Source organism: Lactuca serriola, chromosome 4 (genome assembly GCF_051521515.1).
Source record: "Lactuca serriola cultivar US96UC23 chromosome 4, Lser_US96UC23_V15, whole genome shotgun sequence".
Classification (NCBI taxonomy): domain Eukaryota; kingdom Viridiplantae; phylum Streptophyta; class Magnoliopsida; order Asterales; family Asteraceae; genus Lactuca; species Lactuca serriola.
Window position 1 is genome coordinate 79,949,445 of NC_136411.1, and position 19,567 is coordinate 79,969,011.

The 19,567-nt window shown below is 36.6% G+C and overlaps 1 protein-coding gene across 1 annotated transcript; it reads left to right on the forward strand.

The window, feature by feature from the left end:
• Positions 1-221: 221 nt before the first annotated feature.
• LOC145098545 (uncharacterized) lies at positions 222-1,740 on the forward strand. The gene is made up of 2 exons (XM_079036176.1): positions 222-485; positions 643-1,740. Exons 1-2 carry the CDS (start codon positions 222-224, stop codon positions 1,738-1,740), a joined length of 1,362 nt encoding a protein of 453 aa, XP_078892302.1.
• Positions 1,741-19,567: the final 17,827 nt, after the last annotated feature.

Sequence of the window (19,567 nt, forward strand, 5' to 3'; positions counted from 1 at the left end):
GTCACATAGTTCAAACACAATCCCCCATTTTAATATTATTTGTATTATGTGTGAAAATATGGCAAGATAAGAAGTCTCGTATTCCTGTGGACCGACCCTGCTTACTCTATACTATCTTTAGTATAAGAAATAAAAGTGACTTGAGCTTTATTAATATTCTTTATCCCATTATTTGTTGGTTTGACAGCCAAACAAATTGGCGCCATTAGTACTAATTGTTTATGCCAAGATCTTTTTGCACAGGTACACCTTTACTAGTTGATTTGGAGATAGAGAAATCTGCTAAACAAAGAAGGAAGCAAGCCATACTTTTACAGAAACAACAACAATCCGGAGCTTCTTCATCAAATCCATCAACCCCATCTTCTTCACCCTTACCCGAATCTGAAACCTTTATCCCTACTCCTACCATGGGAGACAACGATGGTCAAAATCCTCCATGTCCACCACCTAAACAAACCTTTAGACAATGGGCCACTCAAGATGTGACCCAACAACCTTTGTGCATAAATTACCCCTGCATCAATCAACTTTGAACTCAAGTCTAGACTCATCCATTTGTTAATCTCGTTCCATGGTCTTGAGAATGAAGACCCACATAAATTCCTTAAGGAATTTCATGTTGTTTTTGTGGGTATGAAGCCACATGAAGTTAAAGAAAATCAAATCAAGTTAAGGGCATTCCCCTTTTCTTTACAAGATTCAGCTAAGGAGTGGTTGTATGACTTACCATCGGGGTCAGTCACAACATGGAATGAACTTGCAAGGATGTTTCTGGATAAATATTTTCCAGAAATGAGAGCTTCAGCTTTACGCAGAGAGATAATTGGTATCAAGCAACAAAAGAGAGAAGCCTTGAATACTTATTGGGAACGGTTCAAGAAATTGTGTTCAAGATGTCCAAAACATGGGATTACAGAATATCAGTTGTTACAGTATTTTTGTAAAGGGATGTCATCTTGGGATAGGAGATTACTCAATGCATCAAGTGGTGGATCTATAGCTGATAAGACTCCAATAGAAATCAGAGTTCTTATCAAGAACATGGCAGAAGAGTCCAAGCATACAGTCCAAGAAGAAGAATGGTACAGTGATGCACCAAGAGGAGTGAAAGAAATTTCTACCCCAAAAATTGAAAGTCAACTTTCTGAGTTGACTAAAGTAGTGATCATGCTTGCAAAGGACAAGGTCTTGCAACCACCAACAGTTAGACCTTGTGGTATTTGTACACAAGTTGGACATCCCAGTGATATGTGCCCAATGTTACAAGAAGATGTAGAGCCAGTTCAAGCTATGGGATTTTCAAGTCAACAACAAGGAAACTTCCAGCCAAGAAGCAATCCAAATTGGCATCAACCTAATGCCAATTTTCAGCCAATACCACCACCTTATCAACCAAGACCCCCATTTCAAAATAAAATGCATCACCGACAAAGTTATCAACCACATTTCCAGCCAACTCAACCTCCTCATCAATCTCAATTCCAACTTCAAAACATGCATCAAGGTAGTAGTTCAAGCGGATCGGGAATGTCTTTGGAAGACATTGTTAAGAGTTTAGCCACAAGTACTCAAACATTTCAAAATGAGACCAAGGCGAGCATCAAGACTTTGGAGCAACAAATGACTCAACTCGCCACTTCTGTGAGTAAATTGGAGTCACAAGGCAAACTACCCGCGCAAACCAAGAAGAATCCAAAACATAGTACATGTGCCATCACTTTGAGGAATGGCAAATAATATGAAGGTCCTAAAATGATTGAAGAAGAAGAAGAGATGGAGCTAGAGAAAAAAGAAGAAAAGTCAAAAACGCCCTCAAAGCAAGTTCCTATTGAAGCAAAAGTCACTCCTCCTCCATTTCCTTCAAGATTAAGCAAGTCAAAGCATGAAAGGGAAGACAATGAAATCATGGAGATGTTCAGAAAAGTTGAGGTAAATATTCCTCTTATTGATGCCATCAAACAAGTCCCTAGGTATGCTAAATTCCATAAGGAATTATGCACATCTAAGAAAATACTGAAAGGGAATGAAACTGTCAAAGTGGGTGAAAATGTATCTGCAGTGTTACAGAAAAGACTACCTCAAAAATATAAGGATCCGGGTGTTTTCATGGTTCCTTGCAAGTTAGGTAATTTTCATGTTCCACGAGCTATGCTAGACCTTGGAGCTTCTATCAATGTTTTTCCATACTGTATTTTCAAAACCTTAAATATTGGCACATTGAAGAAGACCGGGGTGATCATTCAATTGGCTGATCGATCTTTAGCACACCCAAAACGTGTACTAGAAGATGTGTTAGTCCAAGTGAATGAATTAGTATTTCCAGCAGATTTTTATGTCCTTGATATGGATAATTATGACTCACCGAATTTGAGTTCAATTCTTCTAGGAAGACCCTTTTTGAAAAAAGCCAGGACACAAATTGATGTTTATGATGGTACATTATCCATGGAATTTGATTGGGAGGTGATAAATTTCAATATCTATGATGCTATGAGATATCCAAGTGATATTTCATCTTTGAATTTTGTGGATGTCATTGAACCATTGACAGAGGAGTGTTTTGATTTGTCTAATCTTGATGTGTTAGCTCTTATTTTAGACAGGAATCTTCAAAAGGAAAGAGCGGAAAAACTTGCCAATCAATTTACAATTGATAAAGAGATTATAGAGGTTATGTCTTGCATAGATGAGAAGATGAAAATGAGGTTTGATGTTCCAAAGATGAAAATACCAATGTCTAATGAGAAACTTGTTCCTTCTATTGTGCAGGCACCGGAATTGGAGCTCAAAACTTTACCCGAGCATCTCAAGTACGCATATCTTGGAGACAAAGAAACTTTGCTAGTGATCATCTCCACCAAGTTGTCAAAAAAAGAAGAGGAAGAGCTTGTCACCACTTTGAAAGAGTATAAGGAAGCTATTGGGTGGACTATAGCTGAAATCAAAGGGCTAAGTCCTTCACTTTACATGCATAAAATCCTTATGGCAGAACACTGCAAGCCTTCCCGAGAAGCTCAAAGGCGTTTGAATCCTCCAATGATGGAGGTAGTGAAGAAAGAAATTTTGAAGTTGTTGAATGCGCGGATGATCTACCCTATATCAGATAGCAAGTGGGTAAGTTCGGTCCAAGTTGTGCCCAAGAAGACGGGTATTACCATTACAAAGAATGACCAAGGTGAGTTAGTCCCCACCCATGTGCAAAACAGGTGGAGAGTTTGCATTGATTATAGAAGAATCAATTCCTCAACCCGGAAATACCATTTCCCACTTCCCTTCATTGATCAAATGTTGGAAAGGTTAGAGGAAAAAACACATTATTGTTGCTTGGATGGGTATTCCGATTTCCATCAAATACTCGTTGCACCCGAGGACCAAGAAAAAACTACTTTCACATGTCCCTTTGGAACATTTTCATATAGGCGAATGCCTTTTGGACTTTGCAATGCTCCAGCCACTTTTCAAAGGTGCATGGTAAGTATTTTTTCAAAATATGTTGAGGAAATCATTGAAGTTTTTATGGACAACTTCACAGTTTATGGTAATTCTTTTCATGAGTGTTTGGGTAATTTGAAAAAGATTTTGCAAAGATGTATTGAGACCAATCTTGTTTTGAATTATGAAAAGTGTCACCTTATGGTTGAAAAAGGTCTCATACTAGGTCATATTGTGTCTTCTAAGGGTCTAGAAGTGGACAAAGCAAAAATAGATGTCATAAAATCTTTACCTTATCCCACTTGCGTTCGTGAGGTACGCTCATTTCTTGGTCATGTAGGATTTTATAGAAGGTTTATCAAAGATTTTTCCAAGATATCTCGTCCCATGTGTGAGCTCCTAAAAAAAGATGTAGAATTCGAATTTTCCAAAGAGTGCAAGCAAGCTTTTGATCAGTTAAAAGAGTTGTTGATAACAACACCTATACTTAAATCACCGGATTGGAGTTTGCCTTTTGAAATCATGTGTTATGCCAACAATCATGCAGTTGGTGTAGTGTTAGGGCAAAGAAAAGATCGTGTTCCCAATGTCATTTACTATGCATCAAAAACACTTGATAGTGCACAAGCCAACTACTCAACAACTAAAAAGAATTGTTATCTATTGTCTTTGCTTTAGACAAATATCGTCAATATCTGCTAGGTTCTAAAGTCATTGTTTATTTTGATCATGCAGCTATTATGTATCTACTTGCAAAGAAGGATTCGAAGCCTAGACTCATTCGATGGGTATTACTCTTGCAAGAGTTTAACATTGAAATCAAAGACAAGAGCAGCAAGTCAAACCTTGTAGCTGATCATCTTAGCAGGATTGTTTCTCCCGATGACTCGACTCCCATTCATGATGCATTTCCCGATGAGAACCTATTTTCAGCAAAAGTTTCCCCGTGGTATGCCGATATTTTGAACTACATAGTCACAAATCAATTTCCACCAGATTTGACTCGATGGAAAAAAGACAAGATCAAGAAAGAAGCCAAGATGTATGTTTGGGATGTGCCATATTTGTGGAAATATTGTGCTGACCAAATGATTAGACAATGTGTGGATCAATATGAGCTACCTTCTATCTTAACATTTTGTCATTCTTATGCTTGTGGAGGGCATTTTGGTCCTCCAAGAACTGCAAGAAAAGTATTAGAGAGTGGATTCTACTGGCCAAGTATTTTCCATGACTCTTATGTCTTTTGTTCAAGCTGTGATAAATATCAACAGATGGGCTCTTTAATCTCAAAGAATCAAATGCCCCTAAATCCCATTTTAGTTTGTGAAATTTTCAATGTTTGGGGCATTGATTTCATGGGACCTTTTCCATCATCTTCGGGTTTAACTTATATACTTTTGGCTGTAGACTATGTTTCCAAGTGGGTGGAAGAAAAGGCTACCCGTATTAACGATGATTTCTTGAAGGCTAACATTTTTTCCAGATTTGGTGTTCCAAAGGCCTTAATCAGTGATCGTGGTACACATTTTTGCAATCGTATGCTCGGGAGTGTTTTGAAGAAATATGGTGTCACTTATAAAGTTTCCACAACATACCACCCACAAACAAATGGACAAGCCGAGGTGAGCAATCGACAAATCAAGGGAATTTTGGAGAAAACCGTGACTACAACAAGGAAAGATTGGAGTACATGACTTGATGATGCTTTGTGGGCATACCGCACTGTATACAAAACTCCAATTGGAATGTCTCTATACCGTATTGTTTTTGGAAATCCGTGTGGATTACCCGTTGAGTTAGAACATAGGGCCTATTGGGAGATCAAGCAGTTCAACATGGATTTAAGTGAATCGGGAAAGAAGAGGAAGCTGGACATATAAGAACTTGAGGAAATCCGCAATGAAGCATATGAGAATGAGGTTCTTTATAAGGAAAAGACCAAAGCATTCCATGACAAGATGATTACACGCAAGGTATTTCACAAAGGTCAAAAGGTACTACTTTACCATTCACGTTTTAAATTGATTCATGGTAAATTAAGGTCCCGTTAGTTGGAACCATTTGTTGTCACTAATGTTTTTGAGCAAGGTGCAATAGAAATCACAAGTGAGAAAACCGGGAAGATTTTTAAGGTAAATGGTCACCGTTTGAAGCCTTATTATGAAGGATTTCAAGTCAAGAATGAAGAGGTGGAGGAAGTAATGGATCCAAAGTATCAAGATTGACAAATAGTTGGGGTCCAAGTCGAGCCAACGACATTAAAAAGGGGCAGCTAACCGGGAGGCAACCCGGGGGTATTTTTGTCATTTCTTATATTTTCATTGTATTTTCTTTGTTTTCAAACTTCCAAAGTTTTTTTCATGTTTAAAGAGGGTAAAAAATCATTTTCCGAACAGTAGAGGTTTAGCGGGTTGCAAATTCAAAAAGTGAAAAAATCAAAAAAAATTGGCCTTTACAGGAATTTACACGGCCGTGTAAACTTATGCCTATAATTTACACGGGCCGTGTAAATGACCAGATAAGCTGATATCAGGATCTTTATTTATACGGTCATGTAAACGTTGCCCTATAATTTACACGGGCCGTGTAAACGCAAAAACAGAGCTGGACGTTTTTTTAAGGCTAAAATCGATTTCTTTACTTCATTCTTTACACAATACCTGCATTTTTTCTCCTCCCTTCTGCCCTCTTCGAAAATACCCTTCAAAATACTCAATCTTCCTCAATTTTGCATCAAAAATCAAGCTCCAAGGTATGAAATTCTTCTCTTTTCTTCATCTTCTTTATCTTCCACCTTTATTCATCCCTCTCATGGCCGATTTTGGGGGTTTTGAGCAAACCTTAGAATTTTTGGGTATTCAAATCTCGACCTAATGCTTGAAATTTCTTGTAGGATAAGCTTGGGGAAACATTGGATATCACCCTACCACCATTTTCAAGCACAAATTGGTATAATTGTTCCAAACTCTTACTTTGTGCATTTAGATAGAACCATATTCCTTTTTGGGTGATTTTTGGTGAAACTTGCCAGTTCTTGTGCTTCAATTGTCCTAAATTGTGTGCAATACTTTGTTGATTCATTTGGGTAATGGCTTCCCGGGGTAAAAGATCTAGAATTGGAACTTCACATGATGAACAAGACCCACATCCCATGGAAAACCCTTATGAATTTTGGTCTTATTTTTGAGACCAATCGACAAGAGATATTGTATGCAAATCTTATTAGAAGAACAATGGGAGCTCAAAAGTTTGTGGACATCCAAGCCTTCAAGTATTTACATATCTATAAAGGTGTCCACAAGCTCTTCAAAAACATAGGATGGGAAGGTCTTTTGAATCTACATGCAGTTAGTGACCAAACACCAATGTTGGAACTTTTGTCCTCAATCACCTTTGACTATCAAACCCATATCCTTACTTTCCGTTTGCTCAATCAAACCCATCAATTTCATGCTGACATCCTATGTGATATCATTGGTGCTCCTAAAGCAAGAATGGATGTATACACAACAAAGGGCAGAAAAAATGTCATTTTTGAGCAAAACTGTGAAAGTTTTTGGAGAAGCATCTCTTGTGAGTATGAGTATCAGTCAGGCACAGCCAAAGCTTCTAGAATTATTCATCTGGTCTTGAAAGTCACCCACCGGGTCATTGCTTCTCTCTTATTTCCTCAAGAAGAGATTAGCAATGCTAATAAGAATGAGTTAGAAGTTTTGCGGTGTATGATTAACAAGTCTGCAGAAGTCCCCCATTTTGGGTGTTGGGTAATTCAAAAAAAGCTCAGAAGTGCTATGAGCAATGGTGGGCAGCTACATTGTGGAGGCATGGTTTCTATTATTGCTGAGCATCATGGCCTCCATCTACCCAATAACCCAACAAATATAGTCACGGGCCGTACTCGTCTATCAATTGATGTTATGGAAACAATGCATCTTTTCCACCACCTTCCCACTGGGGATGTTCATTAGATAGTAGATGGAAAAGAGTATCTACGTATTGACAGCAGAAACAAGAAGATACTTAATTTAGCCAATGACATTCCATCAACCACTTGGAAACTCCAATCCAACTTAGGTGTTGCAGTAGACCATAGTCCTCCACCCTCTCCTCCTCCTGCTCATACTACAGGTGCCTCTAGCTCATCTCGCCCCATTCCTTTTCCTGAACACAATCTTTACATGTGCAAGTTTGCACGCTTGAACCACTGTTACACCAGCATACAGCAGGAAGTCGGAGAAATTTATACGGGTGTTGCTGAAATCACTTCTGAATTTCAGGACTACCGTAACTTGCAAGAAGAGCGTTGGGCCCAACAAGAGCTGCGGTGGGCTGAGTAGGATCAGAGATGGGTCGCTCAAGAGCAGCATAACTGCAACATTCATCACCTGCTGAGCGATATCCATAAAGTTCTTATGCTCCCCACACAGCCGCAGCAACCATCATCATCCTAACCCCAATGGTCTCCATACTATCCAGCAGATTATCCTTCACAGTTCCCTCCATATCCACCGCCCGATCCTTAATAGGAAGGCTATGCCTCTCTCCAAGCATCGAGGACGATGCTTATTTTAAGCTTGGGGATGGGGCATCCATCCATGCATTATCCCGTTGCATGTAGGTCGCATGTAATTTTGTACATATTGCATTGCATTGCGTTATTTTTCTTTGTCTTTTTTAGAAAAAATTTCAAAATCCAAAAAAAAAAATTCATCCAATACCAAGCAACCAAATCTTCTCAAAACAGTTGAGATGGTAAGTGAGTTGTGTGCCATGAGATTTAACCTACTCTTTTTATTGAAAATTTGAAAGCAAGTTAATCACACACGAGCACATCTCCCGAAGCTACTTGTGCAAAACAGAAAATGAGAAGATTGTCAACACTGGAGCATAACAGCAGGTATGAGTCGATTCTTTGGGACATATGACTGGTCTTATGAGTGGTAAGTGCTCAATTGAACTTAAAATGCCAAATTCAAAAGTTCATAAAAAGAATGCAAAATCTCAATGTCCCGAGCCTTCCAGCGCTCTAGCTTTCAACTATACTTACGGGTCTTTGCATGTTAACCTTTAGTCCCATGAAAAATGTCTTAGAAGTCCTCATGGAAATAGACCGTGAGATGTCCCACAATAGAAAAGTCAAGGACGAAAATATAAAGAAATTGGCCAAATAAATTAATAAGAGTGTTATGTGTTAACTTAGTTATTTGTATATGTGTTACCTAAAAAAACTATTATTAAGTTAATTTGTGACCTTTGGGATTCGAACAAGTAAACCCTGAGGGGTGTTCTACACCTAATCGCATAAAGCTATATTGTTTGGGACTGATTGAGTTGAAAATTCATTACATGGGTTCCATGAACTTAATAATAGCAAATAAAGCTAATTTGGGGCCTTTAAGGTTCGGGCAAGTAAACCCGAGGGATCTCTTTAAATCTAGCACACCAACGTCATTTGATTTGGATGTGTTGGTTGGAAGCCCGTTACATGGATTTCAAAGAAAGCCATGAGCTTTATTTGTAAAAAAATATAATTAAGAAGTTTGTATATAATTGTGTTTATAGTTTAATTGAATATTGTGTTTAGGAAAAATACTTTGATGTCAAAAGATTCCCTTGGACTTGGATTTGAACTTATGACATTGGATTGAATGTTAATTACTTTGACTTGTGTTAGTGGTTTGAAGTTTGTAACCATTCTGGATAAATATTAGGGAATTTTTAGAAAAGATTTTTCAGAAAAAGATTTTTGTTGACCAACAAATAGCTGGAATCGGGCATGGTTATATTTTATGAAATAAAGATGGTTGAGCATGTTTTGTCACATATAATTTCACGAAAGTAAGACCATAATTTGTTCTAAGAATTGACTTGATGATGTTTAAAAGGAATAAGTGTTGTGATCTTTGATCCTGTTGAGTTGTATTAGGGAGTGGTCAAGATCTTATTTCTATTATCATATAATATTTTGAGACTAAAGCCAAGTTGACTCAAGGCATGACAGGTACATTCTTAACTATGGTACAACACAGGGTAATTGGGTTGGATCTTTTCATATTTGTTTTGATTTCATTCATTAAGTTTCAAATAGTTTTAACTTTAATTTTCTTTTCTTCTATTCTATTTTATTTTCTCCAGTTTAAATCCTCTTGTTCTTTCTTGAGGACAAGAAAGGTTCAAGCTTGGGGAGATTTGTTAGGTGCATTTCATGCATTCATTTTGTAGTTTTAGTTCATAAAAGTGCATTGCATTTAGGTTTAAACTCATGCATTTTGCATATTTTTCGGGATTTTTCATGATGCAATTCCATTCACGCACTTTTATGATATTTTAGGGACTTTTGATGGTTGGATCTTGATGGAGGAAGTTAAAAAGATTTGGAGATAAAGTTTCAGAAGTTTTGGAGCATTGAAGAGAGAGATAATGAAGAAATAAAGAATTTGGCTTCACAGGAATTTACACGGGTCGTGTAAACGTATATACAAGAGCATTCTACTTCGAAGACCTGGAAGGATTAAGCATTCTGCTTTTCTTGTTTACACGGCCGTGTAAATGGCACCCTTTAATTTACACGGGCCGTGTAAACATCTCGACAATTTTTAAAGTAGTTTTACTCTCATTTAATTGAAGCAATCAGTTTTTTTGGAAGTTAGGTCGGATTTTGGGCAAAGACAAGGCGATTTTCAGTGCTTTTGGAAGTAAATTAACACTTGGAAACAGTTTAATTTCCTTTTTGTAAGTCAATTTGAAGTTTAGACTTGTTTGATTTGTAGTTTAACCTAGACATGTGTGGTTGATTTCAATATCATTTCCGAATCTGAATTCTTAAGTATGTGTTGTTAGATTGTAACTTGAATTTGATTTGTGTTTAACATCTAGTAATCTTTGATTTGATCTTAATCATGTGTTTGGTTTATTCTCTTTTTCACTTGATCAATGAATTAGGGTTCTTATCAATCTAGTTAATCAAATTGTAAAATTCGTATATGTTTTATGATTTGATGTTAGTAACATGCACTTAATTGATTGTAATTATATCAAAATGAGTGTAATCAAAGATTAAATGTTCATAATCCCAAGCTTATGAGAAATATTGAACATTGTTGGTAATTGTTGCAAACACTTAAAGTCATTTAATGATTTGATGAAAGAGCTTATTTGAATTAAATGAATTAAATGAAGTTTTATTTGAAAAACATGTTTTGAATAAAACAATTTTTGTCAACGTGGATATTAGAGTTTATTAGTATCTAAATTATCAACCTAGATAGAACATAATCATATTCATTTTGCATCTTTCAACATAATACATTTATAAGAATCAGAATCGGAAATGTATTTCTTTTACTGAATTTTGTTAACAATCTTGTTTATTTATGAAATTTAAATCTAGTTCAAACACAATCCCCCATTTTAATATTATTTGTATTATGTGTGAAAATATGGCAAGATAAGAAGTCTCGTATTCCTGTGGACCGACCCTGCTTACTCTATACTATCTTTAGTATAAGAAATAGCGGTGACTTGAGCTTTATTAATATTATTTATCCCATTATTTGTTGGTTTGACAGCCAAACACCACTAACTCATTAAGTTAACCAAGATTATTATTTATTAGTGTGACGCATATGACGTTTTGGTTACTATGGCTAATCTCTCTTTGGAAACCTCTTCTTGAACTTACTCTTGTTCCTCCTTAACTCTTCTGCTGACTACTATGAGGAAGTGGTTACATCTATCTGGGTTTTTCGTGCGAGAAAGGAAGTGTCTAAAGAATCTATGAGATTAAGGGTAACTTTTATGGGGTGATCCTTACAGAGTCCTCCTATAATTATACAATGTATAGAAGTTGTATATAATTTAAGATTAAATAGGCTTTCAAATAAGTGATCCTACTCCAAAACCACAACCAAACAAGGAACAGGCAGTGAAGCGTAGATCACAAATTCCAAGTCTATAAAATCTCAATTATATAAAACCTTGGGAGTATACATTGTAAGATTATAGACCTATCCGTAAGGGTCTTTTAAGTTATCACATAAGTTATTTATATAGTGCCTAAAATACTCCTATAGTATTTTAATGTAATATACTTAATATGTTTCAAACTTGTTGTCGTGTTATAGTATCATAAAATACTCCCATAGTATCTTATCTTTATGTTCTTATCTAGAATTCCTTTGGATAGAGTTAGGTAAGTTTTAACACCGTTGCAACACCACATCACTCCCAAGCACATGTCGGTCACATCTCGAATGAATATAGTTGATCAGGCTATATTGATTTTAGCTATGATTACATAATTGTTCAGGTTTCACCACAGTGTTCAACCTTTAAATACTTATGTTCTGTTCTTCTCGTGATACTTGTTCTAGTATGTATACATGTATAAGCAAGTAGGTATATTTTTATAACTTATTGTTATATTCTTAAAATATATTATTATTATCTAGAGCACTTAAGCCCCATTGTATTTATAGTTGTATATCTTTTCTCGGTTGATATACTTAGTTCACTATAAACAATGCTCTGATACCAATCTGTCACACCCCAAAACCGTCCCGGCGAAAACGTTCGGGGTGGAGGACGTCAAGTTTAGTATCACAAGACATGCATCATAGTAAGCAAAGTAAATAAACAACCATTTCATTAGAAAGAAAGTGTTTAGAAAGTATGTGTTCACAAAACATAGAGTACATAAACAAATAACAAAACAAGACTTGAAGCTATACTATTTCATCTTTTGAATTCCCAACACAAGTACCTGTCTACTGGTTTCCTAAGAATACAAGTTATTTTGAAAGAGTTGATCAAAAATTAAACTGGTGAGTTCATATGATTTTAGTGATGTATGTAAGTTGTAGAAAGCTTAGTATGTTGTAGTAAATTATAAGTTTTGTTTAGAAAAGTTCGCATGTTCCTCCATAAAATCCTATATTTCCTGCTTTGATGACAGATAAGTAAAAATGACTCTACAATCCTTTCTATGAGTACTAAATGGATACAAGTTATATAAAATTTAGAGTAAACAAACAATCGATTGTGTGTATCATCCCTAAGCCCACAACCAAACAAGGAACAAGAAATGAGGCGGATGACACACATCCCATTGGTTGTTAGATCATCGTTTGTATATAACCCCTGGTGTATTCACTTGCTACTCACGGAGTTAATTGAAATAGTTCCTTTATATTTGATTGAAAAGATCCTTTAAGAAAACCCTTATTTCTTATAATAAAATAGTAACCACAGTGGTTCCTTCTATAATCACTTAGTTTATACTAGCTATATATAATCTAATATCGAACAGATAGTTAATTGTGTGAATCTTCCCTAAGCCCACAACCAAACAAGGAACAGGGAATGAGGCGGAAAGCACACACCCAACTACCTATCGAATATTAATTATATATACCCTTGATGTATAAACTAAGGTATTATAGGATTAACCACCTAAGGTCCTTTAAGTTATATTGGTTTAATAAAATGGATTAAACCCTTTACTGGTAAGTTTCTAGTTTTGTATATCAAAAGTTCTATTTGAAAAGTATGTTTTGTACTAGAAAGTTGTGCATTGAATTAGTGTCCTATGACCTGACCCATACCTTGTACCCCTTATGATGACTTAATGTATACGGAACATATATATAACTAGAATCGAATGGATAATAGGCTGGGTGAATCCGCCCTAAGGCCACAACCAAACAAGGAACATGAAATGAAGCGGAAAGCACACACCCTTTTTCTTCTTTTTCAAAGTTCCTTTTTATAAAAATAATTTCCTTTTGAAAACTTTCTTACCACGTCCTCAGTTTGAGTTCAGACACACCCAAGAGTGTGCCTGAATACCTCAAACGAAGGCTCTGATACCAATTTGTAACAACCCAAAAATCATGACCAAAAAATTCGTTTTAATTTAATAATAAAACCACAAGGGTGAACCATTCATTCAAAACATTTCACACCAGAGTATCATGCCTGAAACATTATTTTATTTTATTAGAGTAAAACATCCCAGACTAAACAATCAATGGTGTGTGTCATACGATCACCTCGAGCTCCTCCCTCCACTACCGGAAGTACCTGAAACCTAAACTGAAAACCGTAAGCACGAAGCTTAGTGACTTCCCCAACCTACCACATACTACAAGCACTGGGCCTCGCCCGCTACCTCGGGCCCCCGCCCGGCTCTGGATGAACCTGACATTAGGTCTCGCATGATCCAGGCCCCACCTGGCTTCGAGCCCCGCTCAGTATATAGATCTGTTTCTTTTAGGCCCCGCCTGTCTCTAGGCCTCGCTCGCTAAACACATACAAACATATAACATAACACATAACACCTAAGCTAAACACACTCTACAATATTCCTGTAATAAGTCCCCGCCTATCATAGGGCCCGCCCCTGTCCTGCTTCTGTTTAGTCATGGAATCCCGTCCATGCTCCTGCTAGTAGTGAGATACGGGCCCCTGCCCACACTCACCTCTCTCCTATCTCAAGCCTCTCCCATGCTCTGCTACTAATGAGATACGGAAGCCCGTCCATACTCTACTATTGGTGAGATACGGGACCTCGCCCACGCTCACCCCTATACCAAGCACATATGAGTATCAAATGGACAACAAGTATAAACTATCATATAAACATTCCTCGGGCACCCACCCGACATCGGACCTTAATCCGAAATCAGATACTAGCATACAGTGCCTAGGGCTAACCCCCAGGTCTTCCTACTCATAAACTACATGGGCCGGCATTGTGGTCGTCGACCCATTCACACAATGAGGAGACTCACCTTACACGACTGAAGTTCTGCTGATACCCCTCTGGCTGCTATCTAATAAATCCCTAAACTACTGATCCTTCGACTCCCCGAGCTATTAATTCCAAAACATCACTTAGTCCAATTCAACAATCCTTCATAGGGTAGAATGACCATTCTACCCCTCCTAGTCCAACTTGGTACATACCCAAAGTCCACTATCATGATACACAAGGCCCAATACTAGGCAAGCTTCCCAAGCCACTAGTGGCCCACTAATGGTCCAATTTGCTACATTGGGCCCAACCTCTTTAATGGGCCTTACCTTAAGCCCATGACATATTTTGGCGCATATTAACTTACTCCTAATGGACCACTTTGGCCTAAAGGCCCAAAGTCCAAAACGACCGAGGCCCAATGACGCAAAGCCCAAACTTGCAGAGTACGCGGGGCGTACTCCTATGTACGCTAAGCATACTGGCTGGTGGCTTGTACGCCGTGCGTACCTCCTCGTACGCCCAACGTACAGGCCTGTTAAGCCACTTTTCCATTAACTGTTTAATACCCCATTCCAGAGGCTACAAACTTAGATCCAGGTCTTCTTCCATGTCTTAATCCATAAAGTTGCTTACTTGATGGCTTGCAACCCATCAAATAAGCCCAAACTCAAAATATGACAACCTACTTCCATGGCAATGGTCCTATCTCTTGCATGGCTCCATTAAGACCATCAAGGTATCAACTTTCTGCTCTAGGGAGTCATTTAGCACCAAGGGTGGCAACCTCTGGCCTGGAAATCGGATTTAAGCTATAAAGCTTCCACATTTGGACCAAAAAATACTCCATAACTAAACCACACTAGATCTAAGCACCCTTAATTAAAGTTGTGAACTTTATATCTCCAAAGAGTTCCAAAAGATGATGTTATCTCAGATCTATGAGCTCCAGCTTCCAAGGTTCCTCCTTGCCAATCTTCTTCTTTTCCTCTTCCAAGCTTACACCACCAAAATGAGCTTCTTGAAGTCAAAATCACCCAAGGATGAAGAGATGAGGCGTTCTAGGGTTTCTCTGGGGTTGAGGGACAGATAAGGAGGCTAGGGTTTAGGCCATTATGTTCCTTATATAGTGGTTTGCCCTAAATGTAAGGTTTATGGACACTAGGCGTACATCCTGTACGTTGGGCGTACGCCAAAAAGCTCTCGCGTCCACCTCCTTTCATACGTCGGGCGTAACCCAGGTTACGTTGGGCGTACCCACGCGCCTCCTATTTTCCATGTATGGCCCTTCTTTGCCAACTTTTCCATTGAGGGACCATAAATGAGAACAACTTCAAAATGTTATAACTCCATCATCCTAAGTCTGTTTCCGACGAACTTTATATCCACGAAAAGTTGGCGAGAATCCCTACGCTTCTAGAGACACACCCCGGCCAAAACTCATCGAATAAAACTCCGAACCCTTGAAAGACCAAAACACCCCTAGCCTTGGCCTCCGAAATCCATAAATGAATATTTTCATAACAGGGTGTTACAAATTAAGTGGGTGTTTAATGAAAATTTTGGTGATAAATATGATGTTGGTTTGTTGAGGTATTCCCTATTAGTTTTCATTAATCAGGAATGTGTTCTTTATGATTAAAATATAAGTTTTTTTGTTGTTTGTAATTGATTTATGGACATATCACACTCCATGGCCATTTAATCAATTGCCAAGAAGTTATAATTTTTTGGTTAAACATAGATCGTCTGGGTGTGTTTGGTTTGTTTGGTGGTTACATCTCTCCGGTTTTGAGTATTAAATGGATTTTGAGAAAGAAACAAATGGTCAAAATGTGATTTTGAATTTTAAATGGATAAATGCTTAATTGGAACATGAAATTGGCTAATATATGTTAGAGGGACTAAAAAGACATATCATTTTAGAGTTTATCTCCTTATAAAGCATGAAAATAAGTTAAGGGATTGTTTCAATAAATTCAAAATACAACGTTGGTCCAATGTGACATTTCCCTTTTTAGTTAATGTGCTAACATAAATAATTATTATCAAAAAGTCATCTAACATAACATATCAGGTGTTGGTAAAAGAACTTGTCCATCGACCATATATTTAGAATTAGAAAAATGACTTAGTAAAATAATTAAGTTTCAAAATTGTTCAAAAAATATCATTCAAGTTTAGTTAGTAAAAAAATAGAAATGAACTAAGCCTTTGTACATAAAATATTATCCAAGTTCACATTTTGTTCAAACTACACATTATGGTGACCGACTTATTGAGTTAATATTACCTGATCGGGAAATTATCTTAGGAAGGTAACTAAGTTTTAAAATTGTTCGAAAAACATCATTCAAGTTTGGTCGGTATAAAAAATATTAGTGAAATAAGGCCTTTGTATTCACAATATCATTAAAATGTACATTTTGTTCAAATCATACCTTATTGTAACTAGTTGCTTACTTGGAATATTTAATACTTAATTAATTAACTGACATCTTGTGGTGACATACCTTTTGCATATTATTATCTTCTATCTTTTAGACCTTTACTACCTTCACCGCCATTTAATAGGTTTGATTAATTGATTCTTCTTGTTTGAGTTGAGCATGTAAGCCAAGCCATTAATTACTTATTTGTATATTTTTGTGTAATCTTCATCCCCGTACTTGCCAATCAAACCTTTGTTATTGTTAGCCAACTAAGTAGGGTATGCGTCCCATTTGTTATTATCAGCCAACTAAGTAGGGTATGAGCAACAAAAAGTTGGTCCCCTATATATTTTATTCATTCCGAAAGAAAAAAGTACCCCCATCATAGTGGCCTATCCTTTTTTTCTTGTATTTCATTCGATCATAATGAGATGTTCATTATGATAGAGGTACTTGTTTTTTCCCTTTCAAAAAGAATGAAATACATACGTGGCCATCCTTTTGTTGCAACATGTTCCTCAAATTTACAGATTCACAGGGGCCTCATACCCTACTTAGTTGACTGATAATGACAAATGCTTCATTGACAAGTGCAATGAGGAGATGGAGTTTCCAAAAAAAGTATACAAATATGTACATATGTCATAATTCACTAGTATTTTTTTGTACTGACCAAACTTATATGGCATTTTTTGAACAAATATGAAACTTAGTTACCTACCTAAGACATTTTTTCGATTGTATAATATTAACCAGTAATATTAACTTAATCAATCGGTTACTAAAAGGTGTAATTTGAATAAATCATTTACTTGGATGATATTTTGTGTACAAAATCCGTAGTTCACTAGTACTTTTTGTGTTCTAAAACAAATAAATCATCAAGGTTGAAATGTTAACATTTTCCTGCTTAAATTCTCATTGTATTTTCTGTTTATTGCAAACTAGACGAATATCGCTAGTTGCAAAAAATAAAAATATATAGTTAGAATTTTTGCATATAGATGTTGAAAATAATGCCTCTGGCATGTAGCTCAGTTGGTAAGGCATAGGGGAGACTTGTATTGATAACATATAGGTCATGTGTTATATCCATGACATCCCACATGATTCCCAGTCGCCGAGTGACTCAAAATCCCCCCCCCCCCTCATCGAGTACTCTTGGAGGTTGGGTTCGATGGAGTTGGTTAGGGTTGCCAACATCAACCTTTTGCCTTGACATGTTGAAAATAATAAGACATTAACTATAAAATAATAATTCTTACACTAATTTGTAATTATATTGAACCATATTATAAAATACATCTATTAAAATAATATCATTCAATAGTATCAATTCATGGTTTTTGTTTAAATAAACTAAACATAATTTTCGATTTAGTGTTACAATTTAATTTTATGATTGATTAATTTAAAAATTATTTATTTATTGGTGTTTTAACTTTGATCATGATGATTGATTGATATATGAACCATTGTTTGTAAGTTAACACACCGTAATTTCTTCTGTTAATTAATTAAAAGCCACTTATTTTGAAAAACTTGAATTATAATAAACGTAACGTTCCATCAATACCAAGTAAAAAAAATTCATTTTTAAACAACTCAAAACATTCATTCATTTGTTCAAAACACAATCAAAATGTAATATATTTCTCAAACATCATAGTGAATCCTAAAAACATAGTGCAGAATAAAACTCTAAGGGAAGCAGTGCAATCAATTTGGGCCCTTCACTTTTGAACCAGAAGTACCTGGAACATTTAAACATAAAATGATATGAAAAAATCTTAGAAACTTCCTCAAAATACCACATACCATACTTATCAGTGGGCCAAGTCCGAGGGGTATATTTCAACCCATGTGAATGTTATGATCCAACCATAATCTTACAGACACTTTCGTTGCTACATCCCACCTGTAGTCTTTCCTTTCATGATCAAATCATGGTCTTCCATAAAAGTGTTGTGATTTAATTTCAGTCTTTCATACAAGTGACGTGATCCAACCATAATCTTTCATGCAAGATTCACAAAGATAGTCTAGCACCCTACATAGTATAGTGAGAAAACTCACCTCACACTCGAAATCGAATAGCTAAAGCTCGAACAGTCGAGAAATTGGTGCTAGCACCCACCTAAAGAATCACCCAAGGTCAAACCTTAGTCTACTCTATAAGCACTTAACCCTTAATCCCAAGAGCTTCAAAGTTAAGATCTGCACCTCCTCAAGGTCTTGATGGATAAAGCTTCCAACTTTATCCATTAAGACATCCCAATAAGTCAATATCTCTAAAACTAAGTTCTTAATGGTTGTTCAAAATTACATGGACACCAAACTAAGTCATGCAAATCCACTTTCCAACCAACACCATGGTCTAGAAACCAAATAATGCACTCAAAGGCTCTAGAGTTCACTCGAACTCCACGAACAAGTAGTTTAGGACCAAAAATCTCATAAAATGAATTAGAACAAGATCCAGAGAAGTAATGATCAAGGTTGATACTTTTCACCTCTGAAAGGTCATAAATGTGATGAAAATGTTAGATCTAAGCTAGAACCAAGCTTACAAGTAACAAGATGGACTCCTTCTTCCTTCAACCTTTATAAAAATGGCATCACACATAAAGAGGATATAGTTTTGGTGGGGATGGATTTCAAAGGATAGAGGTTGCCAAATGAGGTAGCCGTAGGAGTTAGTGCCTTTTAAATCGGGCACTAATCCCAGGATCTAGGGTTTTGAGCCCCAACTGCCACCATGTCTTGGACAAGGCCTTACCACATCGTGGTAATTTGTAGATGCACGTTACTCTAAACCAAGTTATCACGTCATTATCATTACATCACCATCTCATGGCCAACCCAAAAGTCCCAAAACTTAGATTTAAAGAAATTGAACTTAGAAGAATCATACCTGAAAGAGGATGTTAAAACTCTCCCCAAC